General features: G+C 29.5%; 1 protein-coding gene across 1 annotated transcript in view; it reads left to right on the forward strand.

The window, feature by feature from the left end:
- The window catches only part of LOC142332839 (uncharacterized), a 50503-nt gene that overhangs the window by 4182 nt on the left and 23683 nt on the right, over window positions 1-22638 (forward strand). The window contains exons 3-8 of the mRNA XM_075379521.1: window positions 6411-6516; window positions 13402-13560; window positions 14624-14768; window positions 17744-17836; window positions 19306-19902; window positions 21555-21705. Coding sequence (XP_075235636.1) covers window positions 6411-6516; window positions 13402-13560; window positions 14624-14768; window positions 17744-17836; window positions 19306-19902; window positions 21555-21705 — 1251 coding nt within the window. The remainder of the gene's footprint in view (window positions 1-6410; window positions 6517-13401; window positions 13561-14623; window positions 14769-17743; window positions 17837-19305; window positions 19903-21554; window positions 21706-22638) is intronic.

The following is a 22638-nucleotide window of genomic DNA, read 5'->3' on the forward strand; positions in this document are numbered from 1 at the left end:
TCACTAACTGATCAGCCTCATAAACTTCAAAATAAATGTTTATGGCCTATAATTTGAAAGTTGTAATGCTTAAATATCTTTACTAAAATGTCAAATGCCTAAATATTGTACATAATTATTTGTGAGGAAAAATTTTTTAGAAAAAGATTTCTTCACAAAATTGTTTAAAATCCCGGTAAACATAAAATTCCATTCTTGACTTTATTTTTATTACCTTATGGGATTACTTTTTTGCTCATCTTTAGACCATTGATAATGTCAACCAGGGGATTTACATAAAATTATTTAATCATTTCAATTTAAGGAAAGTAACATTTTTTTTCCTTATACAGACTTTTCCTTGGAAGAAAGTACAAGAAGCTAAAAAAAAACAAGAATTTCAGTTCCTGAAAGGGGCTAAAATACTCCCAATAATTATGAGGTTATGATCTTCAAGACAGTGATTATTTTCTGATTTGGACATTATTAAAAAAAACTTTTAATATGAAAATCATTATACTAACATGTACCTGCACAAATGTTTAGTTTAAACCGTGTCATCATCTGTCATTTAAATATTTTTAGTAATTTTACTAATTTTTATTTCTCAGTAAATTTACCTAAAAAATATGTCCATATACATTTTTGTAAAGATGCATGTCTTTTTTTTTACAAAAATCATTGCCAAATAATATTACTATTTTCATAGTTATTTTTATGTGATTAAAACTGCAGTCTTTCATAAATCATTTTTTGAATGAAATGTACATGAATTGTATTTAAAAATGAATGAATGGATGTGCTGTGATTAAAATCATCAAAATAGTTAAGCATGATTTCCTTATTCATCAATAATTTTCAAGCTAGTAACACATAAAGAGCTAGTAAACACATAAAGCAAATATTTAATACTGACACTTATATCAGGAACAAGCTCTAAACCATAATCAATACCAGTCTGTAATGTACATTACATTCAAATGAAAATTTCATAATACAAAGATATTTTTTACATTAAAAATTAAGAAGTAATTTTATTTTCATTTTCAACATTATAATTTATCAAATTACTCATTTAAAACAAGATCTCAGAATAAGTGGTTATACTAATATCCTGTAAAAGAGGTACTAACATAGTAACAAAGAGGTACTAACATTAGTAATCAAAACAAATTATTTATTATTTCAATTAATAATACTAGCCAATAAAATTTTAAACAGTTAATTTTTTTCTACACTGAATTTGAAAATCAAATAATTTTTACTTAACCAACCTTGAACTTTTAATGATAATTAAAAAATATCACATTCATTTCAACTTTTCAATCATAATTGAGTAACTATAATACTAAAATTATAAAATGTCTATAGTAGTGATTTCTATTATTACAAATTTCTAAAAGAAAAAGAATATGTACTTCTGAGATTGTACTTGGATTGTTTTTTCTTTTATGTATTGTGAAGTTTCCTTTTTGTAAAAATCATAAATCACTCATAACAGATTTATCTCATCTGCCTTAATTATACTGTTCTGTTTTTTGGATGGGAAAAAGATGGAAATCTGTTCAAGATGGAAATCTAACTGATATTTCAAGACATTCTGCCACTTCAATTTTTGTAGTTGATCAAGGGTTTTTCTATTAGTATATCACTATTTTCAGATTCTTGTTTTCCATAAAAACTGTTTACAACATCTTTAGGCGATTCCCATGCTACTAAGTGATTTCCAAGAATTCAATTTGCTATATTAAGTAATTTCCTAGAGGTTCAGTGATCATTGTCCCTTTTAATTTGATTTCACTTTCATGAAGAAACTTAAGTTAAATATTAAAATCTTTCCCTTTCTTCCACTAATGATTTGACAAAATGCTTCATAAAGTCCAGTTTTATTTGTAAATGAGGTAAAATAATATTTTATTTATGCTACGGTACATGTATGTGCTGTGTCCAAAATATTACAACTAAACATTAAAACAATCAAAATAGCCAAGTATATATAACATCTACATGGTATAATTACAAATTTCAGTATAGCTACCAATCAACATGCAGTTTTTTCAGCCATTTAACTCCAGGTAGGGTAGCATGATATACAACTTAAGGATCTCCCTTGAATGCCTACTGTGGGCATTACCTAATTAAATGTTTAACAGTTTGGAGAGGATTACCACAATAACAACCAGCCATAGAAGATGACATACCTCAATTGTTAATAAAGTAATTATATTTACTATCCATAGAAGATGACATACCTCAATTGTTAATAAAGTAATTATATTTACTATGTCCAATTCTTACGTGATTAAGTCTGCATGACAGCTGTCTTGGTAGACTAATGCTCAGAACTTGCACATGGATCAACTTGCCCATTGGAGGTTTTCATACCACGAGATCTGCCATTGTTTTTTAATATTAAGCTCTTCCTCTATAAGCTTTTGGACCAGTTCCTATGCAGGTTTTGAAGATTTCAAGCACTAATTGGTTAATCCACTGATGGTCATGTTGATTAGTGCCGTTGCATTGGTAATCTTTTTCTAGAGTTGGTCAAGGACATTCTGGTGCCTGAGATGTGGTAGAGGTACATTAGCTAGTACTCATAGCCATCTAATTGAGGTAGAACGGACTATACCAGTAACTGTTCTCACGATTTTTTAAAGCTCAATATTCAGCTTACCAGGTGCACAGTATTTGGCCACAGAATACGCCAAGGCTAATGCTGATGTTCAAAATAAGCTTGCATCCACTCCCTAGGTGCTTTCAGTTAGTTTAGGAAATATGTTACCTCAAGATCTCAATTTTGCATCAGTACTCATAATATATTGCTTGTAAGTCAGGGTTCTGCCAAGAAAAATAATTTATTGGCTTAACAAAAGTAATGTTATTAACAATGCTTTTCTGAACTGAAATTATCTTTTTCTGGCCATCTTCAATTACATATTGTTGTTGTTTTTAGCATAGCTGCCCTAACGTAAAAAGCAGTAATATTTTCAAAAAACTGTAAAAAGCAATACCCAGTTTTCCCTTGTAATCAGAGTCAGCTCAAGTTTATTTTAATCTCCCAAGAGATCACAAAGATTCCTTGTATTTATAAGTTCTGTTATTAATGTATGTTCTCTTTTTGTGATGAATTCTCCACAAACATAACAAAAAATTATAAGAAACTTTTAGAAGCATGCCAAGCTTTTACAAGCATCATTATTCATGATGCAAATATACAAAAAAAAAAAAAAAAAAAAATGTTTAGAGAGTTGTGAAGTAAATTAATATAAATAAAATCTTTTATGAAATAGTACACTGTAAGAAAAGGAAACAATAAAACACTACCACAAACACAACTGCACTATTTCTATTTAATGGCTCATTACCATTGTTTGTTATGTCTATGGAAATGTTTTGATTTAATATAATGCTACAATATCTTTATATTAATATCAGTATTGTTTTAAAATTAGTGGTGATGCATAAGATCATATTTACTTAAAATAGTTTAACAAGTTTACTTGTTAAATCATTTAAATGTCACAATAAATAAATTAAAATTGTGGTAATGTAAGAATGTGATGTGATAGGGCTTGTCTGAATGAAAAAAAAAATGTTGTGATTTACCAAAGTAAATAGTTCATAAAACAGTTATTACCTTTTCTGTTGAAAAATGTTGTTATCCAATGTAATTTTGATAACTTCATTTAATTAATTATTAAAAAATAATAAACATTACAAATTTAATTAAATATTTTAAAGGCACAAAATTAAACTGCGTTTAGATGTGGTGGGCTAGTACCTTAAAATTGAATGCTTCATATTTCTGATGTGCACTACACTAATATATACAACACCTATTATGAATAAATGAATGGATTTGAACGCTCACATCACAAACCTTTGCAACAAGTGAAATGTTTTTAACCTCACTCACTTGAATGATTATTTATCTAACTTTTGAACATGGTTTGCAATTCTGAGCAAATTATTAATTAATCAGTGACTATTATAATCTCAAGTCTTTCCTAGTACTGTGAAAATAGACCAAGGGTGGATGTATTATGGAAATAAATTAAAGCCAGTGGCCTTTTTGGTTGACATATATAGTTTTACTTGATTATTAGGATTGCTGTGATTCCTGTGGAATAGAGTAATCAAAAAAGGTTGAAAGGGCATGAGAGGAGAGATATGACATTCTGCAAATAAATAAAAAGTTATTGATTTAAATAAACACTTTCTTTAGATTTCATTATGAAAAATCAGTTTTTATAAAAACAAAAACATTAAAAAAACTTTTTTTTTAGTTTTTGTCTTGCTTGAGCAAGACACCCAAATGACCAACCAAGATTGAATCATGTTATTGTTTTTCTTGATTTACTATAAAACTAATGATCCAATAAAAAATATTTTAAACAAAAGTATTAGAGAAATTATTTCCTTGTAATTTAATTTAATTTTATTTACTCTAACTTCAAATTTATGCACAAAATCAATAATTTCTTAAAATAAAAAACCTTTTTTCAAGAATAATAATGTTATTTAAAAATAAATTTATCTTATTTAAAAAAAATGTTTTTTTTTTACATTTCTGATTTGTTAAATTTACTGAAGTTTATATTTAAAAATCGCTACAATATTATTAATGTCATTTTTTTAATAAAACTATTTTTGATTCAAATAGTTTAAGCAATTGAAAATTTCTATGAACATGGCCAATGAGAATTTCTATGAATACAAAAAATTACTGTGGAAATAATTACTTTACACCAACATATCTTACAAAAAAGAATAATAATAATATAGAGCATGACAAATAAAAAGTTCATTAAGTTTTTGTAAGTGTACATATTATTCATTAAATCCAGAAGTAAGCCGGCCTCTGTGGCACAAGTGGTAGTGTCTTGGTGTTTCATCCGGGGGTCCCGGGTTCAATTCCCAGTCAGTCATGGCATTTTCAGACACTAGTCATTCATTTCATCCTCTGAAGCAATACCTAACGGTGGTTGCGGAGGTTAAAAAAAAACCCCAGAAGTAAAGGCATCTAAATTTATGTAAATTTAAGTACTGATTATTGCTTTCTTTTTAGATAAAAATTAATAAAATACTAAACCAAGGCTTATAAACTTTCTTTTTATCTCATTAAATGAATATCCATGAAGTTAGAGAATTTTGAAATTTCAAAAAATTTATACCTTTTGTATGAATTTGAAACATTAGGTAACTCTGAACATTTATAGAAGTAATTTCTAAGGGTTTTATGTTTTTATAGATTCCAAACTTCTATAGATCACTGTATTCTACAAGACTCTCAAGAATTGCAATAAAAGATTAAAACTAAATATGTCAAACAGAAAAGTCAATGGCCATCAATTATTTCCTAATTATACATGAATTTTAACTCTACTACCTGCCCAAATTTAAAATATTTAATATAATAAATAAATAAAAAACTTTTAATTTAAAAATCTCTAGTGCATCCAGGATTAAATAAATTCAAAATAGATATTTTAAAGTAAACATGCACATACATATGATCATCCCTCGTTTAATGCAATTATTACTTTGTCTCCACAATATTCGGTGAGTATAGAAATATAATTATGATACAAAACGAGATTTCGATGGACTTAGCATGCTGATATGCAATTGTATATTTGAGTCAGTGAAAAAGCCAACTGGGAACCACTTCACTTCTTTCTATTCTCAGTAAGCCTGGCATGAAATGCTAGCTATTCTTATGAATGGTTCATTCATTTTTGCGAGTGACTTGTGCCTCATCTAAGGTCACCTGTAATTATTACGATTATGGTACTTAACATCATGTAATGTGAAATCTTAGGTGATTCATTGGATGAAAAAGTCTGTTGGGATGATCACATTGATTCCAAGAGGCTTTGGACAATTGATGTCCTTTGTGATGATTATACGTCTGATTATATTGTCTTGAAATAAAATTTTTCAACAAATCACTAAGCATTTCATCATTTATTATATCTGTGCATTCCTGTATAAAAGGCAGAGTTATTTATTGTGAATCTTTCAGAAAACAAGGTTGAGTTTTTAGGATAAATAAGGCAGCTCGTTGTTTGGTGCTGTTAAATGTGGTTTGTTTAGATTACTAATGAAACAGATTTTTTGTTTGTTTTCTTTTTCATTTTTTTGTGTGATCTCCACAGCTGAAGAAAATTAGAATAGTGTTTATCCTTTTCTGCTCTAGTCAGATTTGAAAAAAATATTATGAACTGGAAAAACATTTTTTGAAAACAGTATTAATGCACAGTACTTACTTTTTGCATTTTCTTGAAACTTTCTTTCATTTTACTTGTACAAGAATATGATTTTTTACCCATAATACTAAAATTTTAACTTCTCAACTATTATATAAATTATTTATAACAATTTATCATGGTACAAAACACATTAGATTGTTTCAACTCTATATGTTACAGCCTGTTGAATTGTTACACCGAAGTCTGACTGATATTATTGAAGATTTTAATCTTCCATTAGATGTTGCCCACAGCATTTATGAACAACACGAAAGAGATCGACAAGGTAACTGATTATGATCATAAATTCATTACTATGATTATAAATGTTACCACTGAATCTCCTGTGTACCATACCAAACAAGTTAGGCAACTTATGGACCGATTCCAAAAGACACAATACAAAACAAGAAATATCACATTGCCAGACTTACTAGGGAGATTGTGTGACATAAAATCACTATGGAATCTTGATTAATATACTATTAATAATAAAGTATATTCTCTATTTTTTTTTTATACATTTAGATAATACTATCTTCTACTATTTAACTAATTCACAAAAATATTTTAGTATAAAATAACTTGTATTCTTAAATTTAGACTATAAAATGGGTGTCTTGTATAATTGCTTACAGATTCCTTGAGTGGTCATAAACAGTCAATCCTCTTAGCATCATGCAGTCATATTCTTGTAGATACAGATTTTTTGGTCTTGAAATAACTTAATAGCAAGGGACAGGGATTTTTTCACTTATCATTTCTTCCATCCAATTTTCCACGTTAAAACATGAGCAAATCATGACAGGTCATAATTAAAAAGACCCGACTGAAAATAGATCCTGCTCACTGAACTATTTTACATTAAGTTAGATTACAGTATTTTAATTAAACAATTAGATACAGTTATTATTTCATCCTTCATGAGAACACAGGTACATTTTTAAATTGGGTACTTTTAGATCACTTTTTCATGGCTATTTACTTCCACGATGGTACATTATTACATACTACCCAACATTTAATTAATACACCAACCAACTTATTAATTATGATATACTTCACTCTTTGCTGACACAGAAAGTATCTTCCATTCCCCTCTTTTTGCTTCAATATTTGAAATATTGACAATCCTTCTGCAGAGATATTGGCCTATTTAACAGACAAATTAATTGAGTTCGATTGTCGGTGTTGTCTATTAGAATTAATTTTACTTCCTGCGTGAGAATTTAAAGTGCCTTTATTTTCTTCAACATTATTGGTCTTACCTTTTTCAAATATTTATTCTTGTTTTCTTTGTGTTATCAATCAGTTAAATATAACAGTTTACATTTTCAGTTATTTCACATACTTTCGTACCTGAAAAGTAGGAAAGTCCTATCATTCTTTCCAAAGAAGAGATGTTGATAATCATCTTTAGAAGGTTGCATGGAAGAAAGAGTTACAACATTATGAAACAAAGTTTTTAAATATTTCATCATTTCTGTCATTAAGTTACTAAAATCAAATATAAGTATGAAAATTATTTTAGTAATTAGTATTTTTTCCTTCACTAACATCAGTATTAGCTCCTGATGGTGAATTTTCTGAACATATTCAATAAATAAAGGAGATGTTTTAGATATTAAGCCTGCATTTAATAAGTTAGGTAAAGTGATTATGTAAATTGTAATTTTAAAAATACAGCAAAATTAAGAAGTGTGAAATGAAATTTTACTTATAATGAATATTTCCATTATTGTAACTATAATTAATGATTATTAGCACTTTAATAAAACTTAATACGATTTTATTCAAATCACAAAAAATGGGTTTAGTTTAGATATTTCTATACAACAAGTATATCATGAAACATTTGTCAGGATGAAGTTCAGGCTTATTAGAGCAGTTATTACAAAAGACACTTTCTTTCTCAATTCATTTCTTTTTTGAGCAAGTAGCATAATTTCTGCATTCATTACATTCCATTTTCCTTATTAGTAATAGTTTTCCATTTAACTACACTCCTTTTAAATATTTTTCCCACTGGGATTTAAGAATAGAGACCCCCAACATAATGAATTAGAGACCTATTCAGGATTACAAGCGATACAAATAATATAACGATGCTCTCTCTAGACAAATAATATTTAAAAATTATGTTAACAGCCAATAGTTACTGCCAACAGTTAATACATTAGCTGTAGTAACTAACTATATTACAATTTATGTACCAATGTAAACATTACAGCTACCACTGTATTGGGAAAGGCCCTCCCAATCGATTTAGTGGTGAAAATTTGGGCGGCCATATAGAAATTGCAAAGAGGCAGGGAGGCCAAGGTATTTGAGATGCGGTTTCGAGCCGAGCCTGTACCGGAGCAGAATGGTGATCTCAATGCACTGGTTCTAAATTTGAACAGTCGCCCATCTCCAGCCTGCGGAGGAGGCTTTACAGCCTCGCGATAGAAGCACGGCAGCAAGAATGGCACACCACGACTAAGGGAAGATCCTTATATAAGTTTATACAGGATTTGGGGGATGGTATGCCTCTCCTTTGTTTTTAAGGGCAATGGGACCCTGAGTACTCTCTAACTGCATAAATTTAAACCAATATTTGTTTCGGTTCCGCCTGGCAGCTGATGAGCTGTGTGTCTGTGGGGAGGTCCAGTTGAATGAACATATGATTCGTCTACCCAGCTTTTGGGGGGATCAGAACTCAGGCCACCTTGGAACTTAGAAGTCAGGAGGAAAATTGGCCACTCACAAGCAGCATTGCCTCAATTGCTGTCATTGATTCCCACACCACTCTCATTGAGAGCTGTGTGAGAGTTCCTTGATGCGACTGCTTTGTTCAACCGACATCAGTAGTTTGCCTAAGGGAAAAGATTCTTATCACGCTGCTGTGGGAAGCTAACTGAGAGATATTGCTGGCTACCAGCCAGATTAACGCTCCAACCATTTTAATGGTGGACAGGTACTTGCTGGCATTCAGTGGCCTAGGCATGGCAGCAAATTGCTATATTTGACGAAATAAATTTAACTATTGATGGTCATATATAGTTGATGGGGTGCGCCTACCCATTTTAGTGATATATGACAAGTGGGTGGTGGGACATGCAAGTGAGTGGTGTATGATACCACGCTTATTCCGCTCATGCTTTTAGGTTAGCTCTAGGGGCTATTTAGGGCACTGGTGGCTAAACTGTTTCGAGGCTCAGTAGCCATTTGTGGCACAGACATTCAGTCTTATGCTAATGGGGTGGTGGCTGGAGAAATGCCAAGCAAACCAAATTACAATTTCCTTGATCTCTCTAAATACTGAAGCTAAATGAAATTAATATTCAATTGACTACTACAACTTTATTCCGGGAATAAACAGAAAAAAAACACTATTTTAAGTAATAAGTGTTCAAAGAGACGATATAATTGTATTAAAATGTAAGCAGATTACTTTCAACAATCAAATGGAAATTAAAATTAAATGCATGTTAGTTATACATTTCTTTATTTCTCTATTTAATGGAACTAACAATAGAGATATTTTTAAAAAAATTGTAAGGTAAGGGTAGTATATGTAATGTAAATAATAGGTAGTATAAAAAGTAATGAACCTTTTGTACATAAGATAGTGTAAGCTTCCCAAATCTTGGGGTATATGATACACAGTGCGTCAGGCCAAATGTCATTTGACAGCTGGCTGTTGAAACTAATAGATGTCCAAAAAAGTGTTGGAAATCTACAATCAGATAAGAGATTGCACCATGAAGATGAGTGAACTTTCTGCAAAACTGCACTACATTTTACAATTTTATTTTGGTAAAGGTGCAAATGCTGGGCAGCCCCATTAAGAAATTTGTGCTATTTATGGGCAGGATACATTATCAAAAGCAATACCCGCTTTTGTTATGGAAAATTTGATGTCCAAAATGCTCCTTGCAGTGGGTGAACAATCACTGAAAAAGTAATGATATCCTGGCAAAAATCGAGGAAGATTGGAATGTAAGCAGTCATGATATCACCATTGACCTAAACATCCATCACCAAACAGTGTCAAATAATTTGGAGAAAGCTGGTTACAAAAAGAAGCTCAATGTTTAGATGTCACATGGTCAGACTCAGAAAAATTTACAAAATTGAATTTCTCTCTGGCTTTCTACTGAAACAACAAAATTGTGCCACTTTTGAATTATGGTAATGAATGATTAAAAGCTATAGCAACAATAATCTATAACCTACGAAAACAATGTATGAAAAAGATCATTGTTAAGCTTCACAGTCTGTGGCAAAGCCCACACTGTACCCAGGAAGGTTATGCTGTACATTTGGTGGGATTGGAAGGATATCGTGCATCACAAGCTGCTGCCACCAGGTAGAACAATAGACTCAGGTCTGTACTGTCAACAATTAGCATGATTGCATCTAGCAATTCAAAAGAAACAGCCTGAACTAGTCAACAGAAACGGTGTCATATACTAAGTTGACAGTGCCAGATGGCTTGCTTCTTTAACGACCCATCAGAAATTGAAAGAATATGACTGGGAGGTTTAATGGATTCATCGTATAGCCTGAACCTGGCATTGTCAGACTATAATTTGTTTTGGTCTATGTAGAACTCGTGAAAGTTGTTAAGTTAGTTTCAAAAGAGGTCTGTGAAAACTAGGTGTGACGATTTTTGACTAGAAACCACAGAATTTCTGCAGGGACAGGATTATGATGTTGCTGGAAAAATGGCAGAAGGTCATTGAAAAAGTGGTGCGTATGTGATCTCATATATTTTCCAATAACAATAAATGTATTCTCAATTTTGTCCTCCAAAGGCTCAATACTTTTTGGACAACCTGATATATAATGGTAATGGTAAATTATGTGAAATCTTGTTCCAGACTAGGCAAAGTAGGTTTTGAAACAGTCCTCAAACTGAAACCAATTGACTAAAGGATATTGCTAGTGCAAGATTTTAGTTTTATTTGGTACAGAATACTTGGTTAATTAATATATAACCAAATGTATATATATATATATATATATATATATATATATATATATATATATGTATATGTATATAAAGTTCTATGTAAAAGATTTGTGGTTTGAAAATCTCCAAAACTACTACAACAATTTCATTGAAGCTTAGATATGCTGTAATAATATATCTGAAGTTGTACAAGTGAAAATTTGGTGAATATTAAGTCATTCCTGAGTTATGTTCAGTTTAAGGTTGACAACATACAATATAACCTCAACTTAAGATATTTTTTTCATTCACATGGTGGGATTTGTAATTGAAAATGAATTTTATTTGTTTTGTGGTATGAGGGTTACAATATATATATATATATATATATATATATATACTGGTGGTATATATCTCTGTTTTCATCTACATCATCAAACTACATGTTCATGTATCCATTGTAAATTTACCGTTTCGTAGCAATTACATTCCTAAAAGATAAATAAACTGCAGTTTCTGCTGGGTTATGAAATACCAAATGATAACAGGGTGCATCCCTGAAAATTAAATGTTAAATGTTTGACAATTGAACAGGAGCACATTTTTTCAAGATAATGCTTATCAACTCCCAATTACTGTTAATATTTTCTTCTAACTTTTATTTAATAATTTATGTCACTTCATGTTAAACAACAACTTGTGTAACTGATTATACTATTTCATTAGTTGATTGGAGAAATGATATGAAGTGAAGTTATGTAGTGAATAAATTTAACCATAACTACTTTGTTTATAGTTAATTTTGCAAACTTGCATGCTAATCTCTAAAATATTTTATTTCTTTAAAAGGAACATTTCTCATTTCAAACTACTGAAAACATTTATTTAACTTCATTCCTTCTAGTATTTAACAAATTCAAACACTACTTCACAAACTACAACCTTCTTATAATGCAAAGCATACTTCCAAATACATTTACTAAGTAAAAAATTAACTGTTTAACAAATTATTATCATTGATTTTGTTTGCTATCTGTGTCTCTTTAAAGTAAAATGAAAAACTCATTGTAATCTCATTATAATATTTAAGCATTTTGTTAAAGAACGATTTAGAATCGGAGCAACAGTACAAAGTGAAAAGATAAAGATGCTATGATTTGCTGATGATATATAGTAATTCTAGCTGAGAGTAAAAAGGATTTAGAAGAAACAATGAATGGCATGGATGAAGTCCTATGCAAGAACTACTGCATGAAAATAAACAAGAACAAAACGAAAGTAATGAAATGTAATAGAAATAATGAAGATGACCACTGAATGTAAAAATAGGAAGAGAAAAGATTATGGAGATAGAAGAATTTTGTTAATTAGGAAGTAGAATTACTAAAGATGGACGAAGCAGGAGTGACATAAAATGCAGAATAGCACAGGCGAAACGAGCCTTCAGTCAGAAATATAAATTGTTTGCATCAAAAATTAATTTAAATGTCAGGAAAAGATTTTTGAAAGTATACGTTTGGAGTGTTGCTTTATATGGAAGTGAAACTTGGACGATCGGAATACCAGAGAAGAAAAGATTAGAAGCTTTTGAAATGTGGTGCTATAGGAGAATGTTAAAAATCAAATGGGTGGATAAAGTGACAAATGAAGAGGTGTTGCCGCAAATAGGTGAAGAATGCAGCTTGTGATGCATTTGGAAAAATATAGCTAAAAGAAGAGACAGACTTATAGGCCACATATTAAGGCATCCTGGAATAGTTGCTTTAATATTGGAGGGACAGGTAGAAGGAAAAAATTGTGCAGGCAGGCAACGTTTGGAATATGTAAAACAAATTGTTAGGGATGTAGGATGTAGGGGGTAAACCGAAATGAAACGACTAGCACTAGATAGGGAATCTTGGAGAGCTGCATCAAACCAGTCAAATGACTGAAGATAAAATAAAAAGCTTTTTGTCAATCTAAGTGAAATGTTTGTCTGATTTTTAATCCTAAGCATTTAAATTCATTTTCAAAGAATCATTGAAGTATGGAGAGTAGCCTCATACTTTTTGTAGTGAAAACCAGTGTTATGAAATTTTTATTAACTTTTAGATAAAAGTGGTTTCAATCAGAGCTCATTTCTTGTGATATCTTAACTTTCATTATATCTGTATATAATTTAGATATTTAATGTTTAAATTAAGTATTTCCTGATAAATGATGTTATTATTTATTTTCTTTTAAATGCTTTCACAGCAAAAATTCAGATCTGTCAAAATATACGAAACAGACTTATATCAGAAGAGACAAAAAATTTTAAGAACAATGTAGGAACAATAAGATCAGTTTGTTCAAGAAAGGAAATACTTGATCAAGAAAATTTACTTAAAGCATCATCTACATCAGCATCTAAAGGTATCATGTGTTTCTGAAATTATCTTTAGTATAATAATATTAAACAAGCTGTGGTGGGATATGGAATTAGTGCTTAATGTGCAGATACAACTGGTCATCCAACTGAAAACATCAGTTGATATGTTACAGCAATTTTTTAACAGCTAGAACAATACTTGATGTTTTCAGTGGAGTTACACTGCTGTTGTCTTTCTCTAAACAGACTAGAAGGCACAATTTTATAATTCTATAATAAAATTTAAAGTAAGTTTTACGCATTATTAAAGCTTTTATTTATGGTTAAAACTAAATAAACTATTTTTCTGTAAACTTTTAGACTGTAAATTATTTTTCATTAATTTTACATTTATTGCTTCTAGCAAATAAATATCAAAAATTTTAATGATGTCAAATTTTCAGACTAGAAAATGACCTTCACTGATGCTACCACCACGTAAGATAAAGCAATGGACAATTTTAGAGATATGGTAAAGTAGAGATAAAGTCTAGAAATATGGGAGGACAATTGTTATCCTTAGAACTATACTTGTACATTGCTGTTTAATTTATTAAGGCAATAGCCAGAAAAAAAATAGCATACCTTTCCATACAGCTAAGAATTACTAATCACCTGAACTTCATCTAAGGAAATTATAAATAAAATATTTATTTATTAATCTGTGTGAAAGATTTGTAAATTCTGATACGCCAGTTCATATTTTAACATTAGATATTCTATTCTTTTAGTTAGTGCAAGAAAATACAGTATGAGCCAACACTAGCTCAGGGCATTAAGTTTATTTTGCTGAAAATAAATGAGTGAGGAAGTGAATTATGCAGTAGTCTAGAAGCAGCTTAAATAAGTCATGGAGTGTGAAGTAGAGAAAAATATATTAAATGCATCTTTTATTTCTGAAGTAATAGTGAACAGGTGTACATTATATCAGTAACATCGTAAGATTTATATCATGATAGAATGTATTATTAATTAGAACTCAACAATATACAGTAAACTAAATTTTTAGTATTATTGTGACGTTTCAATAAAAATTTTTATATTTTAAGTGAATTTATATTTTTTAAGGAAATACATCAGTATCTTCAAAAGAATCTGAGGCAGAAAAGAAACATTTATTAAGTTTATTAAAAACTGAAACAAGTTCCTCTTCACCAATTTCATTATACAGTTCAAAACTCAAAACAGTTAGTCCTGATTATACAACAAAAACGTAAGTAAAGTAACTTTATTATTTTATCTTTTAATAGAGCAATAAGATTCTACTGTACAATGGAGATTATCAGTTTTGATAAATATATATTTCTTTTTATCATTTGTTCTCATGTAAAAAAGTAAATGCTTTTAGAGAATTACATAAATTAATAAATTTCAATAGCAGAAATTGCTTAATATTTGTTATTTTAAGCAAGATATTTTAAGTATTTGTTAAGTGTCATAATATTATAGCAACCTGGCATGAGATTTATGCACTCCTGAAAATGGCTTAGCCACACTCAAATATTTTATGACATCCATATTACAGAAAGAGGGGTAGAATAGTTTCCAACAGCCTTTTTTTCTTTTTATTTTACAGAGCTGAATATTTTTTGTCCACAGCATGCCACTGAGATTGAAATTCAGATCCTATCCAACCTTTTTATTATGAAAGTAATACTTTTATTCTGTTTATCTAGAATTTCAGTTTGTAACATCATTAGATCAGAGAAAGCTAGTATCTGATAACTTAGGTACTTTATATATAGGTCCATAGAGAAAGATCCCATTTATAATACAGGAAGATTATTAATCTTCCTATATTGTACATTAAATATTATATATTATACATATAGGAAGATTATCAATCTTTCTATATTATAATATTATACATAGGATACTTTATCAAAGTAACATCATATAAAGTAACAAATTAATATTACTCTTTCTATCTATAATGAATTATTTGTGCTACCTTTACTCAGTAGAGGAGATATGATTAAGTTAAGTAATTGAGAAAAATATGTTAACTGCATCTTTTGTTTCTGAAGTAACAATGTAGAGGTGTCTATATTATATGAGGCTCGGCTGATAAATTTTGCACCTATATGTATAGCATTGGCATGGAAAGAGATATTGGAATGAAATAAAAAATGAATACAAGTAGAATACCTTTGCCACAAAATGCATTATTTATTTTTCAATATAATTCCCTTTTACGCTGATACACTTTTCCCAACATGTAACAAGTTTTTGCAATTCGTCACTGAAAAATTCTGGCGGTATTTCTCGGATCCAAGTGGCCACAGCTTTCTTCACCTCATTGTCAGCGGAGTAATGATTGAGATTCCTCTTGAGTTGAGGGAAGAAGTGGAAGTCAGACAGAGCCAAATCTGGCGAGTATGGCAGATGCGGAATAGGCTCAAACTTTAGCTTGTGGAGAGCCTCTGTAGTGGCATGTGATGTGTGAGGCTGTGCACTGCTATGTTGCAAGATTATGGGCATGGTGGTATTTCGAATGTGACATACTCATCGTCTGAAGTGTCTTAATGTCTCAATGTACTGTATGGAGTTCACAGTCATCCCATGTTCCAGATACTCAAGTCACACAAACGTGTTTGGTGTCCCAAAACACTGTCAAAAAAAGTTTCTTCGCTGAGGATTTAGTTTTGAATTTTTTGGGTTTTGGGAATTCGTAATGTCTGTATTCCATGCTTTGCCTTTTTTCTTCTGGGTTGTAGTGATGTACCCAACTCTCATCCCTGGTCACAATACTGGAAAGGAAGTTGTTTCCTTCAGCACATAGCACTGTAAAAGTTCTTCGTAACATTCGACACAATGCTACTTGTGTTCGTCTGTCAGTTTGCACAGTACCCATCATGCACATTTTATGGTAATCCAACTGCTTGATAATATGGCCTACTCATTCTTTAGATATTCCTGAATAACTGAATAGCAATGCGTTGCTGGGTGATTTACCGATCACTTTGAATCAAATCGTCCTCCTCCTTTCGATGTTTCTTGTCAGCCACAGAAACTGGTCGTCCGCTGCTAGGTGCATCCTCAGTTGTCACTTTAACAGCTTCACATTCGCAAAATTTCAATGCCCACCTATTTACAGTACTCCTGTCAATAGTTTCACTACCGTAAACCACTTTTAAACTATGAAAAATATTCGTATGCTTCACATTTTCTGCTGTTAAAAATTCTATCACTGCGTGTTGTTTTAACCGTGTTGAGATATTGACTGTTCTCGACTCCATTTTAACTGCTACTGAAATAAACTGGTAAATGGATTTCAACACATTATTGCAGGTTTGTAGAGGGGGATTTTAGCTATAATGTGCTGCCACACCCAACTCGATAGTACCTTTTGTGTCCATGTAGTACGCTAATGTGTAAAATTTATCAGCTGAGCCTTGTATAAGCAACATGTTAAGATTTATCATGTTAGAATGTGTTGTTAATTAGAAACCAAAGTATAATAAGCTGAATTTTTAGTATTACTATGACTTTTTCAATAATCTTTATATGTTAAGTGTATTTATATTTTTTAAGGAAACACATCAATGCTTACTTAAACTATTTATAATTTCCAGTAATTATTTGTTGAGAATATTTTAATTTTGTTTAATAACACCTAACACACACCCCTAATATTAATTTCCTGCAAGAATAAGATAAGAGAACTTTTTATGACAGCCATTTTCATTAAAGCACCAAAAAATATTTTTTTGAGACATCTAAAAAATTCAAATCAAATTACTTCCTAAATGCATTCATTTATTACCCAAGAGCAAGTACTTCAGCTGAAAGACAAAAGTATAACGCCTTGTATCAGGGCAAAAGGACAGTACAGAACTCTACAATCCAGACTGACTTTAATAATGCAGCACCTAAGTCCAATGTTTTACTTTTTCTAATCCATCTCTATAGTTAACTGAATTCTCAATGAAGTCTCCCCAATGAATAGTAGTGCAAAAATTGCAACTTTTGTTGTTATAAAGTACAAGATTACTATAAAATTTTCATAATGAAATATTGAACAACTTTTGTTTCAGAACTTTACCATTAAAAATGTATGAAATAAAATATTCAAGCTAACTGCAAAAATTCTATAAAAAGAAAAGTTTAAAGAGACATTTTCCTCTTAATTTTTTAATCTACATTTTTTAAATTAATAATGTAAAAAAAAAAAAAAATATTTTACAGAATATACGACTTCAATTCTCAAAGGGGAATAGAAACAAGCAGTATAAGTAGCAGCAGTTTCTCTCCACCATCATCTCCTCATCAGTGTTCTTCGTAAGTTATTATCTTATCACTTATCAGGTTAATTGATAATTGAAAAACTTATAATTAAAAAATACTTTATTATTATTATCAGAATAACTATGTCAGTTAGAACAGTCAATCAGAATTCACAAAATCATTTATACACCTCAATTAATAATTTGTTGAGAACAGTTTAATTTTGTTTAACAGCATCTAACATACTACTCCAATATTAGGAGTAGCAATTCTTGAAGCAAATTTATTAATTTGCTTCAAGAATAAGATAGAAAACTTTTTATATGACAGCCATTTTCATTATAGTAACAAAATATTGTTTTAGAAACATCTAAATATCAAACTTAAGAATAAAAAGAAACAAAAAACACTTCAGTTAAATGAAACTTATGAATAAAAAAAAAAAATTTTTCCAATTTTTTGGTGTTGATGTTTAGTTTCAATGTTAAAATTAAAAAAATAAATCTGCTGACAGGTAAGCATTACACTGAAAGTACACACAACTTTTCTTTTCACTACTATTTTTTGTTAATTAAATGTGATTTCAAATAAACTGTACTTTTTAATTTTTTACAACTCTTCTGCAAGCCTAGTATTATTTTGAAACCTATATAGTGAAGTCTTCTATTCCAACTCATATGTTTTATCCTATTTTTAATATTTTCAAATAACTCTGGTTTTTTCATTTTCCAAACATTATATATGATCTATGATTTTCATTTATTTTGAAAAATATATGCATGAAATTTCCTCCTAAATTTTTTAATTTATTATCTGAAATTTAATGAAGATTGAATAAGCAGTTCCTTATTATTAATAATAATAATAATAAATATATCTATATATATATATATATATATATATATATAAAGAGAGAGAGAGAGAGAGAGAGAGAGAGAGATGCATTTTAATATATATACATAAGGGAAGTTATATGTTTAAGGAAGTTTTATGCCGTTATACAGAGAGTGCCACATAGTTCTCCCAGGACTTTCATAACTTATTCTACTAATGAAAATAATGGAAAAAGTTCATATCCTAAAATAGTTTGTTTGCAAGTTATGACTAGTGAAAGATTTCGCTCAGATTTCAGCTACCTGGGCAAAATGAGGTTGTACTGAATTTTTAGGATGTTAATTAAGGGGCAAAATTAGTGATTTCTTGTAGTTTTTGACCTGAAAAATTGAGTAAAACAGGGCCCAAAACTGTAACTGCAGGAGTTTTTGAGAAATCTGGGGTGAAAATCAATAAATTGTTAAAAAAACGTGTTTTTTTTGTTTGATGTATAATAACATTGTTAAATGGGTAATAAACATGTAAAATTTTTAAACAAAACTTGGAGAGAATTCTGAACAAAATTATCTAAGATAAGTTGAATAAAACAAAAAAAATGTTAGAAAAATTTGAATTTTGTTTAGTTAATTTTATTTTTTATAATACAAGTAAAATTTTCATAATGAAATATTGAACAATGTTTGTTTCAGAACTTTACCGCTAAAAAAGTATGAAGTAAAATATTCAAGCAAACCACGAAAATTCTATAAAAAGAAAAGATTAAAGAGACAAACAAAAAAGTCCCCAAAAACAAACAATAAAGATATTGATAATGAAGATATTTATAATCTTTTCCCCAAATCATTTACCAAGTATTATCCTCAAATTGCTAATTACTTCAACGGAAAGCTCTTAAATTCAAAAATATTAGGTAATGAGTATTCAAAGGATAAATGTAATGTTGGGAAAAAATCACTGAACAAAACTAAGCCATTTACAAGAAACAAGATTTTCACAGAAAAGAAGAATAGCTGCACCAGCCCTATGCAACTGAATGATAATGTAAAAAATAAAATTTTTAATAAAAAGTACAGTCACTTGTGGAAAAATGATTTCTATAGAAATGAAAGTGTCGATAAATCAGGGGAAGTTGAAAGTAATGAAAAAGGAGTTAAGAAAAAGACCACAGTGAAAAGAGGTTCATTACAAAATTTATCAACACATCATCTTACAAGAGATAGGCAGTTCTGTTCTAGTACTTCAAGCCTTGGTACTGTGCAGCCTAAGAGGAAAGACAAAACATATGCGTAAGTTTAAATTTATAGCAATAATGTAAAATAACAAAGAATTACAATTTCACTTTTATTCATTATATTATTTAAAATATGAGTCTACTGTTATAAAATTAATACTTCTCTAAAATAATACATCTTAACTATAAACCTTAAGGCACTGAACAATTCCATTCAAGTTAATAATTATTATTCAACTAAACCATTTAATCTATCTTCAAGCCATATTTCAGATTAGATATCATTATAAAAGTAATTTATTCAACTTTTAATCCGCTTATTCTTTTAAATAAACTTTAATTTATAAATAAGAAATTTTAATTAATTAGTATGTAATTTTCAAACAAATTCTTAACTAGGTTACAGATTTATCAACATCAGGCTCTGGCCGACCATAGTTTTACCAGAATCAACATTGGTTAACTGTCTACAACTTCAATACCAACCATACCACTGAGTCTTAAAACCAGTGCAAAAACTACATCATTTGTAATGATTTAATTGAAATGATGATCATTTGTAATTTGCAATGATGCCATCCGAATTACTTCCTGAATGCATTCATTTATTATCCAAGAGCACGTTCTTCAGCATAAAGACAAAAATTGAATAATGGCCTGTATTAGGCCAGGATGATAGAACTCTACACTCCAGACTGACGTTAATAGTGCAGCACCAGAGTTCACCTTTATACTTTTCCTAAATCCATCTCTATAGTTAACTGGACTCACCAATGAAGTCTCCACATCCATCAATTGTCCTCTGGGAGTATTAACTTGAAACAAATTTTCAAGTAATAAAATTTAGCAATGACCTGAGTTCATGCTTAAGATGGTAAATGCACCTAACCTCTAGTATATACCTGACATGGTTTCTGTCATGAGACCTTCAAAGTTTTATGCATTCTGGCACAAGATGACATAGAGCCAGCACACCCATACTCATAACAAAAATGTAAAGGGTGGCTTGCCGAATCTCATCTTTATTACTTTCTAGCCACACAGATTATTCTAAATAATCATCATTTAATAAAAATGATAGAATACCTTCTAGCACAGAACTAAAGTAAGGAGAGTAGATAAATAGTACTACATTTTTATAAATACTTTATCACACTATTCATTACAAATATTAGAGTCATATTAAAAAATAAAACTGATTAATTCAGAAATTTATTTCCGAATCTCAGTTTTCAATCAATTAAATTGGCATAATTTTATATAATATATGAATTTTAATAAATATTTAATCATTCTACTTAATTACTGTTGTAGAAAATATGGTTTTTAAAAAGCATAATAATAAAATAATTTATTTTAAATATTTTATGCAACTAAAATGAATGTGTTTCTATTAATAGAGAAGAAATACTGAAAGTAAGTGTTCATAAATTAACTGTACCTAATTGTTTAAACTAGGTTTAATGATTTAAGCTTTTAACGTAGCATTTTGCAACTACATAAAATTTTAATACAACCATATTTCATCTTTATGAAGTCATGTTACCCTTGGTTAAACATTATGTTTTAATTTTTTACTACAATATGATAGCCACTTTTAAAACCTTTTTAAAATTTTAAAATTAAGAGTCAAATACCTTACATATGTATTTTGATTAAAAAGTTTGACAATTAGTTTTCTATCCTGTTGTTTTCCTTTTATTATAGATTTTTGAACGTAGATAAGCTAAAAATTCCAGAAAGTGATCGCAGAATATTGGAGACATTGGCATTAAAGAAAGAACAAGAAAAGGAATGTGAGGATTTTGCTTATCGAGCACATTTATTGTGGGAAGCAGACCAACAAAGAAGAAAAGAGGTTTGCTAATAAAAGTATTAATTATTTCAGTGAGGAATTTAGCACATACTGACTGTAATCTCTATGATTTTCATTTGATTTAGATAACTTCTCAGATGTGGTGTAAAACTTGCCCTCTTTAGATATAGGGTTATGGGGATTCCTTGATGAAAAAAGGGCCTTATAGATTTCTTTTTTTTATTTATTTTGAAGATTATGGTTTTAAGTCTTTTACATATGTTTTTCCTGCTACTAAATTCTCTACTCAATAAATCCAACACTGGTTTTTCTAACTTTGCAATAATTCAACGTTTTAATATAATTTTGCAGACAGAGGAAATATTTGTCCATTAAAAAAATTAATATTTATCTGTTTTATGAAGAACTTTAACTTTTCACTTTAAATTTAGCATTGTTTACTTCCATATTGTTTTTTTTTAATAGTAATTATGAAATGTGAAAAGTTAATACTTATCAGAGTTACAAGTGAAAAGCTCGAGAAATTTATATACTGTTTCTGCATTCTGTTTTTTTTAACATACGTTTTTCGAAACTTTTCAATTTTGGTTTTCTTTGTTCATTATTTTACAAAGTCTATTTTCTATTTCCAAGTGACCCTGTTACATAACATTTTTCTTAAAGTTTTCACTTTAAAAATGATTAATAGAAATCCTTGATTTAATTTTCATCTCTTGGGTTATACTCTGTCCAGATTTTGTAAATAAAATCTTCTTTTTATTAGAAATGATTTCAAGAACTGCCATTTTCATGGCTGCTATTTCTTGTTTTTTTTTTCCAAAGAAACTGTTTTCTGTATTGTGTACATGCAAAAATATCAATTAACAAAGTCAAATAATTAAGTCACATCTTCAAAATCTTATTCTGAAAAGTCAGAATAACCTTTTAATAAAACAAAACGACTCTTCACTTTTTGTAAATCAAAATGCGAAAAAT

Source organism: Lycorma delicatula, chromosome 1 (assembly GCF_047948215.1).
Source record: "Lycorma delicatula isolate Av1 chromosome 1, ASM4794821v1, whole genome shotgun sequence".
Taxonomy (NCBI): domain Eukaryota; kingdom Metazoa; phylum Arthropoda; class Insecta; order Hemiptera; family Fulgoridae; genus Lycorma; species Lycorma delicatula.